The sequence below is a fragment of the Bactrocera oleae genome, chromosome 3, assembly GCF_042242935.1.
Source record: "Bactrocera oleae isolate idBacOlea1 chromosome 3, idBacOlea1, whole genome shotgun sequence".
NCBI classification, from domain to species: domain Eukaryota; kingdom Metazoa; phylum Arthropoda; class Insecta; order Diptera; family Tephritidae; genus Bactrocera; species Bactrocera oleae.
In genome coordinates, this window is record NC_091537.1 from 89586521 (window position 1) to 89600629 (window position 14109).

The 14109-nt window shown below is 34.1% G+C and overlaps 2 protein-coding genes across 11 annotated transcripts in view; one reads left to right on the plus strand and one right to left on the minus strand.

Moving 5' to 3' along the window:
- Nucleotides 1–11303, plus strand: part of LOC106615528 (uncharacterized) — a 66489-nt gene extending 55186 nt beyond the window's left edge. For all 9 annotated transcript variants that reach the window (XM_070107190.1, XM_070107191.1, XM_070107192.1 and 6 more), the window contains 2 exons: nt 301–6827; nt 10373–11303. In XM_070107190.1, the coding sequence (XP_069963291.1) occupies nt 301–5636 (5336 nt within the window). In that variant the 3' untranslated portion in view covers nt 5637–6827; nt 10373–11303. The remainder of the gene's footprint in view (nt 1–300; nt 6828–10372) is intronic.
- Drep4 (DNA fragmentation factor-related protein 4) overlaps nt 1–14109 on the minus strand; it is an 88925-nt gene that overhangs the window by 69701 nt on the left and 5115 nt on the right. The window lies entirely within an intron of this gene.

Below are 14109 nucleotides of genomic sequence, written 5' to 3' on the forward strand. Positions count from 1 at the left end.
TGAGTTAGAATTATTGATTACCCAATATTCATTACACTTTCACGTCATTAAATCACTCGCTCATTCAACGCACACCTTAACTACATTCGTTTGTTTGTATGTATGTAGCATAATATTGGTAAACTATTTTTAGTATTATAAATCGAATAAAATTCGTTACATTTTTACACATTTATTTAGCAGTCATTATGTTAATTATACTCTTCTTTATTTCTTCTTTTTATTCCGTTACATTCACTTGACTTAATTTTTCTCCTCAAAAATTAAAAAAACAAAAAAAAATAACCAAAAATATTTTAGCCGAGTTGGCAGCAACAGATTGTGTTGAATTGAACGAAACCCCTTTGAAAGCCAAAAAAAATCCAAGAAAAAATATTTTTAATAAAAATTGTACTGACAATGTGAATGAATATAATGAAGGCACATCCGAAATTACAAATACACATAGCACTACACACACTCCATCCACCACATCATCCTCATCCTCTATATCATCGCTAAGTTCCGACTCTTGCACATATCCCATACCTAAACATCCCTACCCCGCCTTTGGCTATGCATATCCTTATCCCTGGTATCCACCGCCGATGCCACCGACAAACGGTGAAGCATATCCGGCATGGCCGTACCCATACAACATGCCCCCACCACCACCACCTCCTTCAACACAGGCACAGACACCAACTAACGAACATAGCGGCAATGCCCCGCCACATCCTGTATATGCCCCACACTATCCCTACTATTATCCTTACTATCCCCCACCGCCCCCACCATCACATATCCCCCACGCTTATATGCAATCACCACATGCACAAAACCCCCCCAATGAATTTGATTCGCAAAATGCTTATCACGAACTAAATGCGAGCGCCGCATATCCCAGTTATGTGCCGCCATATCCATATCCCTACCCGGTAGCGCCAAGCTACAGTCAGAGTACGACATCGAGTCGCGCCAGCAGCGTATTGCCCGACATCATTGTTACGCCTAGCACGGATGATATGCCCTCACAGGTTATACTGCAACATCACATAAAAACCGAGAAGAGTCAACCGCCTAAGCGCAACGATGCCGTCGTGATCGAAGAGGTCGCTACGAGTGATAATGAAATGAAGCCGCAGGAGTTGAGGCGCGAACAACGTGAGGGTTCTGTTATTGATATGTTGTCACAACGTTTTGCGAATATGTCTAAAGTTGTCGAACATAACCTAAATATGAGCAAAGATGTCGAGAAGAACTACGCAGGCGAGCGTGATAAAGAATTTGGCGAAAAATCGCCGACGGATAACGCATCGCCAGGCCCAGTAGGTATTGTGACTTTAGCTTCGGAGACGGAAGTGAGTTCGGACTCAGATAGCAGCAGTGATGAGGATACGGATGTGACGCCCAAATGTGTCGAAACGAATGGCTTGCGGGCCATAAAATCTGTCACAAATATACAAATCTACAAGAATAATAATATAAATATCAATGAGGTGGATGATGAAGACGATGTGACAACGGCTGACGGCGAAAGTGATATCTTCGATGAAGAAGATAATGAAGAAGATGTTGCTGAGGAACTGGAGTTGGATGAATATATTGAAGAAAATGATGATATGGACTATGATAACCTGAGTGTAATATATGAAGAGGAGAGCGAAATGGAACATAGTAGTGAGAAGCCGAATACAATTATACAACGTGATGGCTCTAACGCCAGTGATGCCACAACAGTTGAGCGCGACGACGCTGTGGAGCAGCAAATTGAGGAGAATGACAATAATGATGACGCAGAGGAGGACTCCACCTCGGTCACCGTACGTCTACCATTAAAGTTCTCATTTAATGATGAGAATGTAGCCACTGTGGAGGTCGGCAAATCTCAAATCGAAGAAAGACGACATAGCACGTCTTCGGAAGGTAAACGCAGCACTTCATTTGTTGTTGCGGAACTTAAAAATGATTCTGACAATGAAGCGGTAGGAACTTATGAGTACGATGATGATTGTGAAGTAAGTGTAACGATAAGCTTGAGTGGTTCGTCACGTTCTAGTTCGATGGAACGCAGTACCGACACACGTCGCGTCTCAGCAGCATATCCAATTGAAGAGCTGCCAACGCCAGAGCCGCCAAGCGCAACAACGAGTAACGAAAATGTTTCAGTGTCATTCTCATTAAATTCGCGCAACAAATTTATGGATCAAACAATCAGGAATGATGTGACCAATAATATAGCGACATTCAAAAGTGCGACAAAAGTAAAAGAAGAAATAAAGGAACCAGATATACGTACGAAACAAATTAAAGAGGAGCCTGTGGTGAAGGAATCAGTCACGCCAGTAATACCCTCCGACGATTTGGATTTCTTTGCCACGCTACGTGCAACTAAACTGCAGGCGCAGAAAATGATGGAACAATCAGCGAGCTATTGGGGCAAGTTAAAGGAAAAGGAGGAACCCAAAAAGGAAGAAGTAAACGAGGAAGTTGTCATCTCTACTGCGACAGACACAGAACCCGAGGTGGATGATATTTGGGCTGATAGAAATGATGATTTACCGAAACCGGTGCCGAAATTGAAATTAGCCGACGCCAAAGACGATTTCTGGTCTACATTTGCAGCGGCAACAAGAAAAACACACGAGGAAGCGCAAACAGAAGATGTTCTTGTAGAAAAAATTTCAGAAAGCATAGCTATCAAGAAAGACGAAGCTATCGTTCAGGGCCAAGTTAGACCTAATGACAAATTTGAAGACATGGTTGAAGCTAAAGAAAAGATCGAAGCTGTAGACGAATCGGAAGAAGTCGACTTTTGGGCAGAAATTGAAAAATCCAAGGAAACTAAGGCAATTGAGAAGAAACCCAAACTCAAAACTGCTACTGCATACGAGCGTAAAGAAATAAGTGAGGTTATGCATCGATCAAACACTATGAAGTCATCTACAAAGGTTTTACCAACAGTGCTACAAGCCGAGTTGTATACACCGCCTCCATCAGAACAGGTGGCAGAAGAGTCTAGCGATAGTGAGGAAGATGATTCTTTGGAAGACGAAAAAGAGGTTGATTATAAAAACGTGAATATTAGCAGAAAACTTTCCGAACAAAAGGCGACAGTAGAGGAGAAGGAGGATGAAGAAGACTTCTGGGCCTCTGTGGAGAAAGCTAAAGCGGCAATTGGTACAACAAAACAATACTCAACTCACGACAATATAGAAGTTGACTCAGCACAAGCGGTTGCTGAAGAAATCGATTTCTGGGCTGACATTGAAAAGAACAAGAATATTACAACCACAATAAAAGATTTACCTCCCACCTACAATGAAGAGGTGCCATCAGCCCAAGATGTTGTTGAGGAAGTGGACTTCTGGGCTAACATAGAAAATAACAGAGAAACAATAGCTACAACTGAACCACGTTCAATGACCAACAATGTGGTGGCACCTTCAACACACGCCGTTGTAGAAGAAATCGATTACTGGACAAACCTTGAAAATAAGTCGGAAGCATCGCAGACTTCTCAACATATCTACGATCCCACACTTTACCCTGAAGAACCACGTGAAGTTGATACCGATGAAGAGATCGATTTTTGGGCAGAAATTGAAGCTAAGCATCAAGACACGGACGACGTTAATTTCTATAAATCTGCATCTTTTTGGGCCAACCGTGAACGCCATAATTCTGTCGATGAAACACCTTATTCTAAAGTACTACCTAAACCTTTCCCTGCTAACTTGCCCGATGAGCCAACTGTAAACGTGGGTCTATGGGCAGCATTAGAAGCCGCGAAAGGTGAAGAACCCGAATACATTGATCCAGCTGTTGAGGAAGAAAAGGCTCTAGCAGCACAATTCAATGAGATCCCAATGGAAGAAGAAACAGTAGATAAAGCGGAAAATGTTGAAGATATTAACCAGAGCGCAAGTGACATTTGGGAAGTGGCCTCTCTACACGAACCTGTTGTGGCAAATATAAGGGAGCCACCGGTAGTGACCAACGAGTTTAGCAAGCCATACCAAGACCTCGAACAATGGATAAACAACAACGATAATAATGAAAATACTGAACCGGTGGTGGAGGAGAACCCTAAACTTGAACGCGCCGAAGATGTTGATGACGCAAACATTAAGCGCAATAATTATCGGAAAGCTATGGCCTTCTTCACTACGTCGATTGACGAGCAGAAGGAAGTGAACGCCGAGAAAAAGCTACGAAAAGGACGTTCTTCAAATAGAAACTCGCTGGTCGGCACAGAAACCACGAATGCAAATGAAAAAGAAATCATAGAAAATGCAGTAAACAACTACTACAAAGAAACCCTTGAACAGTCTACAGCAAGAGGCAAGAGTGTCGGGGTGGACAGCGTCTGTACTGAAAATAGCCTAGAAAAATCTATTAATCAGGCAAGAGGTAAAAGCGTTGGTGTGGAAATCGAATATAATATAAAAAATACAGAGATACCTAGTGAACCAATTGCTACCGATGCATACACAGAACGCAATAAAACGCCCACTAATTTCGAGCAAACCCTACCCGAGGTTTATGTGGAGCCCATTGTGGAAAGAAAACGTTTACCTAACGGTTTACCAGATTTGGGTGTTAAGAAGGAAGAAGTTAAGATTTCAGTACGTGATAGAATCTCTGCTTTTGAAACTGGTGCAGTGGAATCGCCAACTACAGTAAAGAAAACTGAGGATAGCAAAACACACTCACTCTCGGTAGAGAGCTGCACACCCAGAGGCACACTATCGCGTAACAGTTCACAACGTTCCGAGTCGGAAATTGAAGAAGATGACTCGGGTGTAACAGATATGAATAAACTACTTTCAGAAACTGACACCGAATCGGAAAGCTTTCCCGAGCTGCGTAAAATGAGCAGCTATCAACGCGCCGCCACACATTCCAGACTCTTTAAGCTGCTGCAAGACGACAACGATCCACTCGAAGACGAAAAGTTGAACAAGGAGCTCGCCGACGAGTATCATGCCAAACCCAGTCGCCGCAAGATCGTGCATAATGTATCCATTACACGTCGACAGAATCCGAAAGCGCTTACCGATGCCGAAACCATGTCGCAACGACGCGAGCGACTCTCTCTGCCACTACGTAAAAACACAAGCATCGATGCGGATAATCCCTCGACACCCAACAGTCCAGCCTCACCCATTATGGGACAGCCGTCCAGTAACACCAGCGTCAGCGATAAACTAGTCAATGAATTGGTACAGAGTTTGCTATTAAAACGCGATAGTAGTCATTTGCGTCAAATGCCTATGGAAAAGCTGCAGGCAGCTGCCAAACGTGTGCTTGAAGAAGAGCTAGACTCGTTGGAGAATACATCCGTCGAGACGACACCGGCACTCACACCAAACGACATCAAGAACGACAAAAGCTATGCCGACTACTATGATACGTGGTCGCACGCGAACGGCAGTGTGGACGGCATGCCACCGAAGGCATATCGCGCCTTGCAAGATGTGCCGCGACGTAGTCCTTGGTCCGTGCGTTGCCCACGTGTGCTTAGCTCGAAAACAATAAATCGCGACTTGGCGCGTGTAACCGAGTCGCCAGAAATTTTCGCGCGAAATAGCAAAAGTCCCGACTGTCTCTCGCAATCGCGCGAGGGTTCAGTGAGTCGTTGGCGCAAAGTTTAGCGCGCACAGAAAGGGCTCATTAGGGTGGCGGCACATACAAAGCGGGTGAGCGTCGTCAAAACTGGGGGAAATCGTAAATGCTTAAGTAAAATAGGTGCTTAAAATATAGTTGTAAGGAAATGCAAATAACGGTGATGCAAATTAAAAATTTGAAACGCGCTTTTGGTGCATGGCACCAAAAAAATGTAAAGAACTTACAAAAAAAAATTTAAAAAGTGTATAATTGCGACAGCTGAGCTGTAAGCAATAGACACACATATGCAAGGAAACAATTTACTACAATTTATTAGTTTTTTTTTATTAGCTGGGTGGTATGTAGCACCAACTCGCACAGGTCAACAAACCCAACACTGCCTTTTTGCACTCAGTTAATGGAAAATGTTTAAACATAGAAAAGTCGGCGCATGGAATGTGTTCAACTTTTAATTTATTGTAAATAAAAGTATTTTTAAATATTTTATAAAAAGCATAAAGTGAAAGCAGCGTTTAAATATTTTTTGTTTTTATTAAATACAAAACACTTTTTAAGCAGAATTTTACACTTAGCCAGCCAGATTTTGCATTTTGCGAATCATTCATGCTCTCAAAATAACCCAACAACAAGCACAGTCACATAAATCATTGAAACATAAAAAGTACACATTTTTGACAAAACAAACGAGTCAACAAAATATAAAAAAAATCAGCATAATTAACTGTAAATCAAAAATAAAAATAGTAAAATATGCAAAATTTCGAGAAAAAACCAAAAAAAAAACATAATAATTAATTAAAAAATCAGCAATAATAAAATGGACAGTAAAAATACAAAGAAAAATCGTTCATTCGTTCGTTACCTCAGTGCCTTCATACAAGCATATATACAAACATACATGCACACATGTAAATATGTGTTGTGAAATCATGAACTACTTGTATGTAAATATGTACAGAGCTAAATCGAGAAAATATCGTTAAATCGTCCAACCAGTCAAGTCATGCAATCAAACCACCTCAGTCAAGTGTAAAAATTATAGGTCAATCGAAATAAGACAAACACACACACATACGTACGCACAAAGAAAAAGCGCGTAATCAGCAATTCGTCAGTCTTTTGTAAATTGCAAAACAAAATTTATCATAAAATGTTAATCCAAAAATTTTCTGCATCAACGAACAAAGTATTTTGCCAAGCTCATTCAAAATCCTAAGGTATCTAAAAGAAAACAATTCAAATTATTTTTTGTTCTCCAATTTTTGTTTTGCATAGATTAGTTTACGCAAAGCTGGCTTTTTTCCCTGTGCTAATCATCAAAATGTTTTCGTGAGAAAATCCACAGCTTTTAATTTAGTCAATTAGCAATGCCAGCAATTTGATAATTTACAAAATTAAGCGGTTATAATCACTTGCCAGTCAGAAAAAAAAAAATTTTTTTTTTAAATTTTTATTCCCTTGATCCCTTGGTCGATCTACACGAGAACCTCCAAAAATACGTGTCTGGCGAGGAGAGTTATTTTAGTGCTTTAAACTATCTCAGAACCAAAAACCAAAAAAGTTTATTATTACAATAGATGAATACATTTAATGATCGAAGGACTACAGGTAGTAAAAATTTTGGTTTTCGACAAAGTAACGGCTTCCCAAAAAAAAGTTTTCTAAAAAATATTACACTTCAGAGTGGCTTACAAAATCGAAATTATTATTAAAAATTTTATTCCTTCTATCAATACCTGACAAATATATCTAAGAGGTCGGTCGAGAAATTTTTACTTAAACTGTGGACTCTCTAACGAAAACAAGCTTGCGCGCTTAGCTGCTGCCGCGCTCAGCCCAATCCATGTTCTAAATTTAACATATTTTCCAAAAGAAGTTAAAATATTTGCGATACATCAAACTATAAGAATTTCTTCTTCACAACCTGAAAGAAGGAATACTTTCATAAAAAGTCGTCAGTCTCATGTTGATATTAGAAACACATTAAATCATTTTGTATTTTTGTATTATTAATTCCAATAATATTAATGCAAATTAATTCTTGAACTACTCTCCTATTTCTTCAAATTTATTTTACTAATTGCAATTAATATAAAAATTTTTTTTTTAATAATAAAACAAAGTAATAATTGGAATTTAATTTTTCAATTGAAGGTTTGTATAATACAAGTATTGAACTGTTATTTGGCTAACTGTACTGTAATTAACACATTAATGCGACGTTTTAAATTCAATTAAATTGGCATTTAGAGTCTCTAATTTTGTATATTTTTATTTTTAAACGTCATTGTCTACATATTTTATCGCAAATATTTTGCTTATTACAAAACCAGGCTTTCATATTGCTTTTTGTAATTATTAAAAAAGAATCCTACTATGATAAAATAAATTTTTGTTGTTGTATGGAGAGAAGAACTCCACCTTTGGCTACTGAGCGTGAAAATGAGTAAAGGAACTGTAAAAAAAATATCTCACTGAATTGCCGACGAAACGAATGAATAATTTTTCCTTTTATAAAATTTTCATAATCCTTATATGAATAATTGAAAATAAACACTGTACTATACTTTGACTTGATATATATATATATTTAACCGCATTAAATACTCGTTCGTTCGTTTTCTAAATGTTTTCTTTTAATTACTTTTTCAACGTTTTCCTTCTAAAACCGATTAACTTTTTTATAAACGCCTAATTTTCTTCTTATTCTATTTTAGTATAACAATTCTAATATAATTATTTATAATAAACTTTAATGGTTTTCTATTCTTTTGATCTATGAATGGCTTTACCGTTTAAGAATTTTTGAACATAAAGGCAAAAGTGGATGTATAATATTAAGTGCGAGATATATAATGAAAAAAATATAATTCTTTAAAAATAATAATTTTATTAAATTAAAAAGGTGAAGTTTTCTCTCATACAAAGCTCTTTATTTATGTGTCGCTGATTTGTTTGATTTTTCACTGTCTACATTGTTTGTCTGCTTTATTATTATATGCGTTTTGGCTTTACGATGTGTGACTACCCTAAATTGTTTTGGTAAAGAATATATAAAAATAAAACAGTGGCGCTCAAAAGTACTGTTAAAATATAAAATTTTAAAAAATTAAAAAAAAAAACTATTAAAAACCATTATTTTAAAAATCAAATTATAAAAAAAAAAACTCTTAAATACAATATTTACAAATTTCATTAAAAACATTAAAAATATTAAAAAATTAATTATAATTAAATTGGAATAATAAAATAATTTTAAAAATAAAATTTAAAAGAATATAAAATTATCTCCAAAAAATATATAAAATTCAAAACATAAAAGTACTGTTAAAATATTATAAAATTAAATGAAATAGTTTAAAAAATTAAATTAAAAAATATGTTAAACATTTTCATAAAAATATCGAAAATTGTAAAATTAAAAGTACTGTACAAATATTATAAATTTAAATAAAATAATAAAATTATTTCAAAAGTTGAGTTTAAAAAATGTTATAAAAACATCGAAAATTGTAAAGTTAAAAACACTGTTAAAATATTTTAAATTAACTAAATACTATTTATTTGCAAAATAAAAAAATTAATTTTTTTTTTAAATATGTGAAGAAAATTAAAGAAAAATATAAAAAATGTATGTACAATAATTAATTTCAGTTGCAGCTCAAGAACTAGAAGTGAAAAAAAAAATTTATTTATTTATATTTAGAAAAATAATCAGTTAATTATAAAAAAGTAAATATAAAATGGTTACAACAAAGGAATCTTATAAAAAGAATATAGAAATAAACAACTAAAAATGTACAGTATTAATACGTATAAAAATATAAATAAATATTAAAAATTAAATGAATGAATATTGATGAAATAGAAGAAGCTAAAACATAAAAAAAATATCGACCATAAAATATTTAGAGAAGATTATTGCGTTCTTGTCTAATTAGAGAAAATTTAGTGAGAAGAAATTCTAATTAATTTTTCTCTTAGAATTTTGTTTTAATAAAAAAAAAATTCATTTGTTTAAAAATATATACAAAAAAAAATTAATTCAAATAAATTATGATAAAAGTAATAATAAAAATTTATAATATAACAAAAAAATTATGCTTTAAAAAAATAATTGAATTAAAATTTAACTAAAAATTATTTTTAAAAATCGAATACCGAAAATTAATTTTAATTAGTTTTCAAACTAAAATCACAAAAAAGGATTTAAAAATTTAAAACATATTTTTAATTCCAAATAGCAGATTAAAAAATTACAAAAAAATGAATCTCAAAAATATTTTTTTTTGCAACACTGATCATATATACATAAACATAATAATAACTTAAAACAAAAAATAACTTTAAAATATTTGAAACTTTGCCACAACCTCTATACCACGTTGTATGTCTTTACTGAAAGTTTAATAGGTAAAAATATAGTCGAAGTTCGATAAATAAAAGCGAAAACTGTGCCTTTGCCCAAGAAATATCAAACAACTGTCAAATACCTGTCTAATTTTCTTAAGCTCGGCGACAAATCACGCCAACGTCGACTATATTTATCTAACTGTCATTCTGTGCCAACGTAGCGCTGCTGCACCCACGCCTGTACCGTTATAGTGCCCTACACTCTGTCTTTGTCAAGCTGCGCGCCATTTTTTTCACCCTTTTTAATAAGCTTTTTATGTTTCAATATATATTTTGTAAACTCTACTATATTTTGTGAAAATTAACTAATTTTTGTCTGTTTTTTCTTTTTTTATCACTTTCGTTTCAGGGCCTGGACAATCAGATCTATAATTATTTCTCATTTTTATAGAAATTGGTTATAGATTTTTTAAACGAATATAAAAAAATAAACATTTTATTTATATATATTTTTTGTCCAACATTAGTACATTAGTGCTTACTAAGACGACATTAACACTTTGGAGTTGGCGATGAAGTATAATTATAAACCCTAAACAGTTTTTGGGGGGACTAACGACATTTTATGAATAACGAAATATTAACCACTTAAAAAACTTAAGCAAAAAAAGATGTTTGAATTGTACGCTAACTGAGGGGGGAAACATAGTAAAAATTTTAAACTTTTTGTTTGCAAAAGAGAACGATAATTAATAAACAACAACAAACAAAAGGCAGGTTGAAAAAGGTAACGAAAATTATCGAATGCCAAAAAGCAAAGATAAAAATGTAAACAATTTTTAAACGAAATATAAAATTTTATAAAAATCAAAATGTATCGACTTGCAAAGAAAGAAGAACTCAACGAAAAATGCGCTAACACTTTTCTGTTCTTAACTGATTTTTTTATGAATTATACTTTTACTTGTGTATTCTTAGTTTCTTGTAATTAAGTCTTTCATTTGATGCATATTTTGAATTATTTCATCAATTTATTGTGGCATGTGTAACGAAATTTGTTAATTTTATATTAATTAAAATTATGAAAAAATCTTGTAATCACGAATGCATAAGAAATATTACTCAAACACTATAACGGTGTGACTATATCATTTTTTATGCAACATACTACATTATATATAATATGCGTATTGTCTTATCTAAACATTTTATTAGCAATTCAATTTATTTATATTTTTTGAAACAAACAAAAAACGAAATAATTTCTTTAGTGTTGTAATATTTTTATTAATGCGATGTATTTCTTGAAATAAAGGATATGAAAATTTAAAAAAAAAGAATGTAATTTACGGGGGTACGGGGTTACGGGGGTTTTAGGTTCAAGTAGGTTATGTTAAAAGGTCGATCCAAAAAACGGAACCCACTTGGAGAGCTGAGAGCGACAGTCCATTGTAATACCTGAACACTGCTAAAAATTATTCGAAAATCAATAATCAACAAAGCGCTTTGAGCTTGACACAAATATCTTGATGCGGCTAATACCAATTCTAGCTGTTTTGCCAGGTTCGCCGAAAATATGACTGCCGAGAGGTTTTGACATCAGTCTTGGATAAGCTGGACAATGGAGGAAAAAGTGATTGCTTATTATCATCTCACCTACTTCCATACAGCTTTGGCAATTTGCGTCTGAAAAGATATCTAAATTCAACACATGTACGCCTATTGGACACTGCCCAGTAAGAACTTCTGCGAATGCGGCAAGATGAATCTTACTGAGAGCAAGTAATACAGTGGATCGATCTCTTGCGTTCTTCACTATGCTAGACGGATCTTACGTGAAGTCCAGGCACCCTAACGAGTTAGATGAAGAAGTAGCTTGATGCTATTGAACGCTGCTGTCAGTGTGAATGCTCACCTCCCTGAAAGAGGCTGCAATGCGGAGCCATACGTTTACTGCTGTCTTCATAGCAACCGCTTCGGCTATGCTTGAGAGAAAGCACTTCACAAAAAACTCTCCCTCCAAACTTCCCTCTAAGCTTCGACCAATCCGTGAAAACGCTCTTTGCACCCCTTCTCCTGCGACTACGCCCCATTCACATATACCTCGTCAATATGTGAAAAATAAAAAGTTACCAGGAGTAGATTTTGTGATAGAATCTAAGAAAAAAGAACCTAAAAGAGTGTATAAGGGCCGATATTTTCTCAGTTGATATGCAGTTATGGTAACTAGCGTGTCAGCCTGAAAAATACGCGAGACTAAGGAATGTTTTTAGTTGCTAACAGCTGCAAAAGGCGCTATCATATCAGCAAATCTTACTGTCAAGCCTCAGCTTTTGATTGTTAAGTACAGCTTTACCTGGTGACAATAACCTGAAAGTCATTTATCATTTTATCATGTTAGAATAAAAAGTCACTACAACAAAAGTATTTAGGAAAGATCTTTAAAATTAATGTTAGACTGGAGCATAAACGTAGACTTACTGTCAACAAGTGCTACCTTGACTTGAGTTTATTTTATAATCGGCGAAAATTCTATAAGCGTTCGGAAGGAGAGATATGTACCAATAGATTTTTAATGAAATTTCGAGATAGTTTAGGGGATTAAATAACAGAAATTGCCGAAGGGAATGCATTCAAGAGTACGACAAAACTTTCACTGAGTAGTCCAATGCGCAATCCGAAATGACTCTATGAAAACGCTGTCGAGATTAAACATTTTCTGATAATTATTTTAGAAGTTATATATTATCTACTGAACTGAATCAACTAGATGACGATCAACAAAACTGATAGGATTTTTTATAGTATCTGAAAAAAATTGTGCCGGGTAACGGTACATTATATTAAATTTGAGATAATACGAATAAAAAAAACACCATTGAACCTCTAAGATTAAGTAAAGGGTGTTTTTGTTGGATTTCACGCGACATTTGTTATTTAAATTGTCATTACCATTATCAGCGTTGCTGAAGGTAGGTGAGTAATAAATAGAGATGTTAGTGGTATTGTCACTAAGCTAAATATTTTTAGGTTAGATTAAGTAAAAAGAGATCACACTGCGTATCAAGCACATCTATATATCTGGGTGCAGCAAAATTTAGAGGCGGCTTATACCATGAACAGGATCATGGTTTCTTACGAAGTTAGTAACAACCAGAAGGTTGGTCTATATATATCATTTTTTGAGATATCGATCTGAAATTTTGCACACGTTCCTTTCTCCCCAAAAAGCAGCTTATTTGTCGGAATCACCGTTATTATACCACTATAGCATATAGCTGCCATACAAACTGACCGATTTAAATCAAGTTTTTGTAAATAAAACTTTTATATTTGTAAAGAGTATTATATATAAAAGTTTAATTTAATAATATATTTCAATTTAAATCAAACTAATTTTTTAGGTTAAAATTATATTAAATAATAGTAAAAAATCTGGTAGCAAGAAAACGGCATTTTTCAAGTTTAGTTATTTTTCCAGTTTATTGTTAACTTTAGTTTACACATTATATATTGAATATAGTTTTTATTAAATTTTAGTTATCGAGCAACAAATAAGTTTTTTTTATTGATTTTAATAAAAATTTGAATTTAATTTAAATTAAGTACTTGTAAAATCAATCAAAAAAGTTAAAAATCTATAATTATATACTTTTTTCAATTTGCTTAGATAGTAAAGGCATTGAAAGGCTTATTAACAATATTCTTTAACAGTTTTTTATAGAAAATAATATTTATATTTTTTGCTTAGATAAAACAATTAAAATGTGTAGACTTTTTATAAGATTTTGGCACAGTCATATACATACATTGTTGTAGGTATTGAAACCAGTTCAAAAACCGTGTTGAAGCTGAAGTATTTGCATTAAGAAACCAGATGCAACTAAATTTCTAGGTTTTAGTTCACCAAACACCAAATAATATAGAATTTTTTAATTGCCAAAAAAAAAGGAGCGAAAATATGAGGATAGATGTATACTCGTAGAGATTATTTAGGGATATATAATCATGCATGTGATTTAATATCGACAATGCAATCGTGGTGGTTCAAAGGAAACATTCTAAAACGGTTTTCTAAATGAATCAGTGTATACGAAAATCGTGTTAGTTCAGCGCTCTCCGTATGTCAATAAAATCTCTTTTATG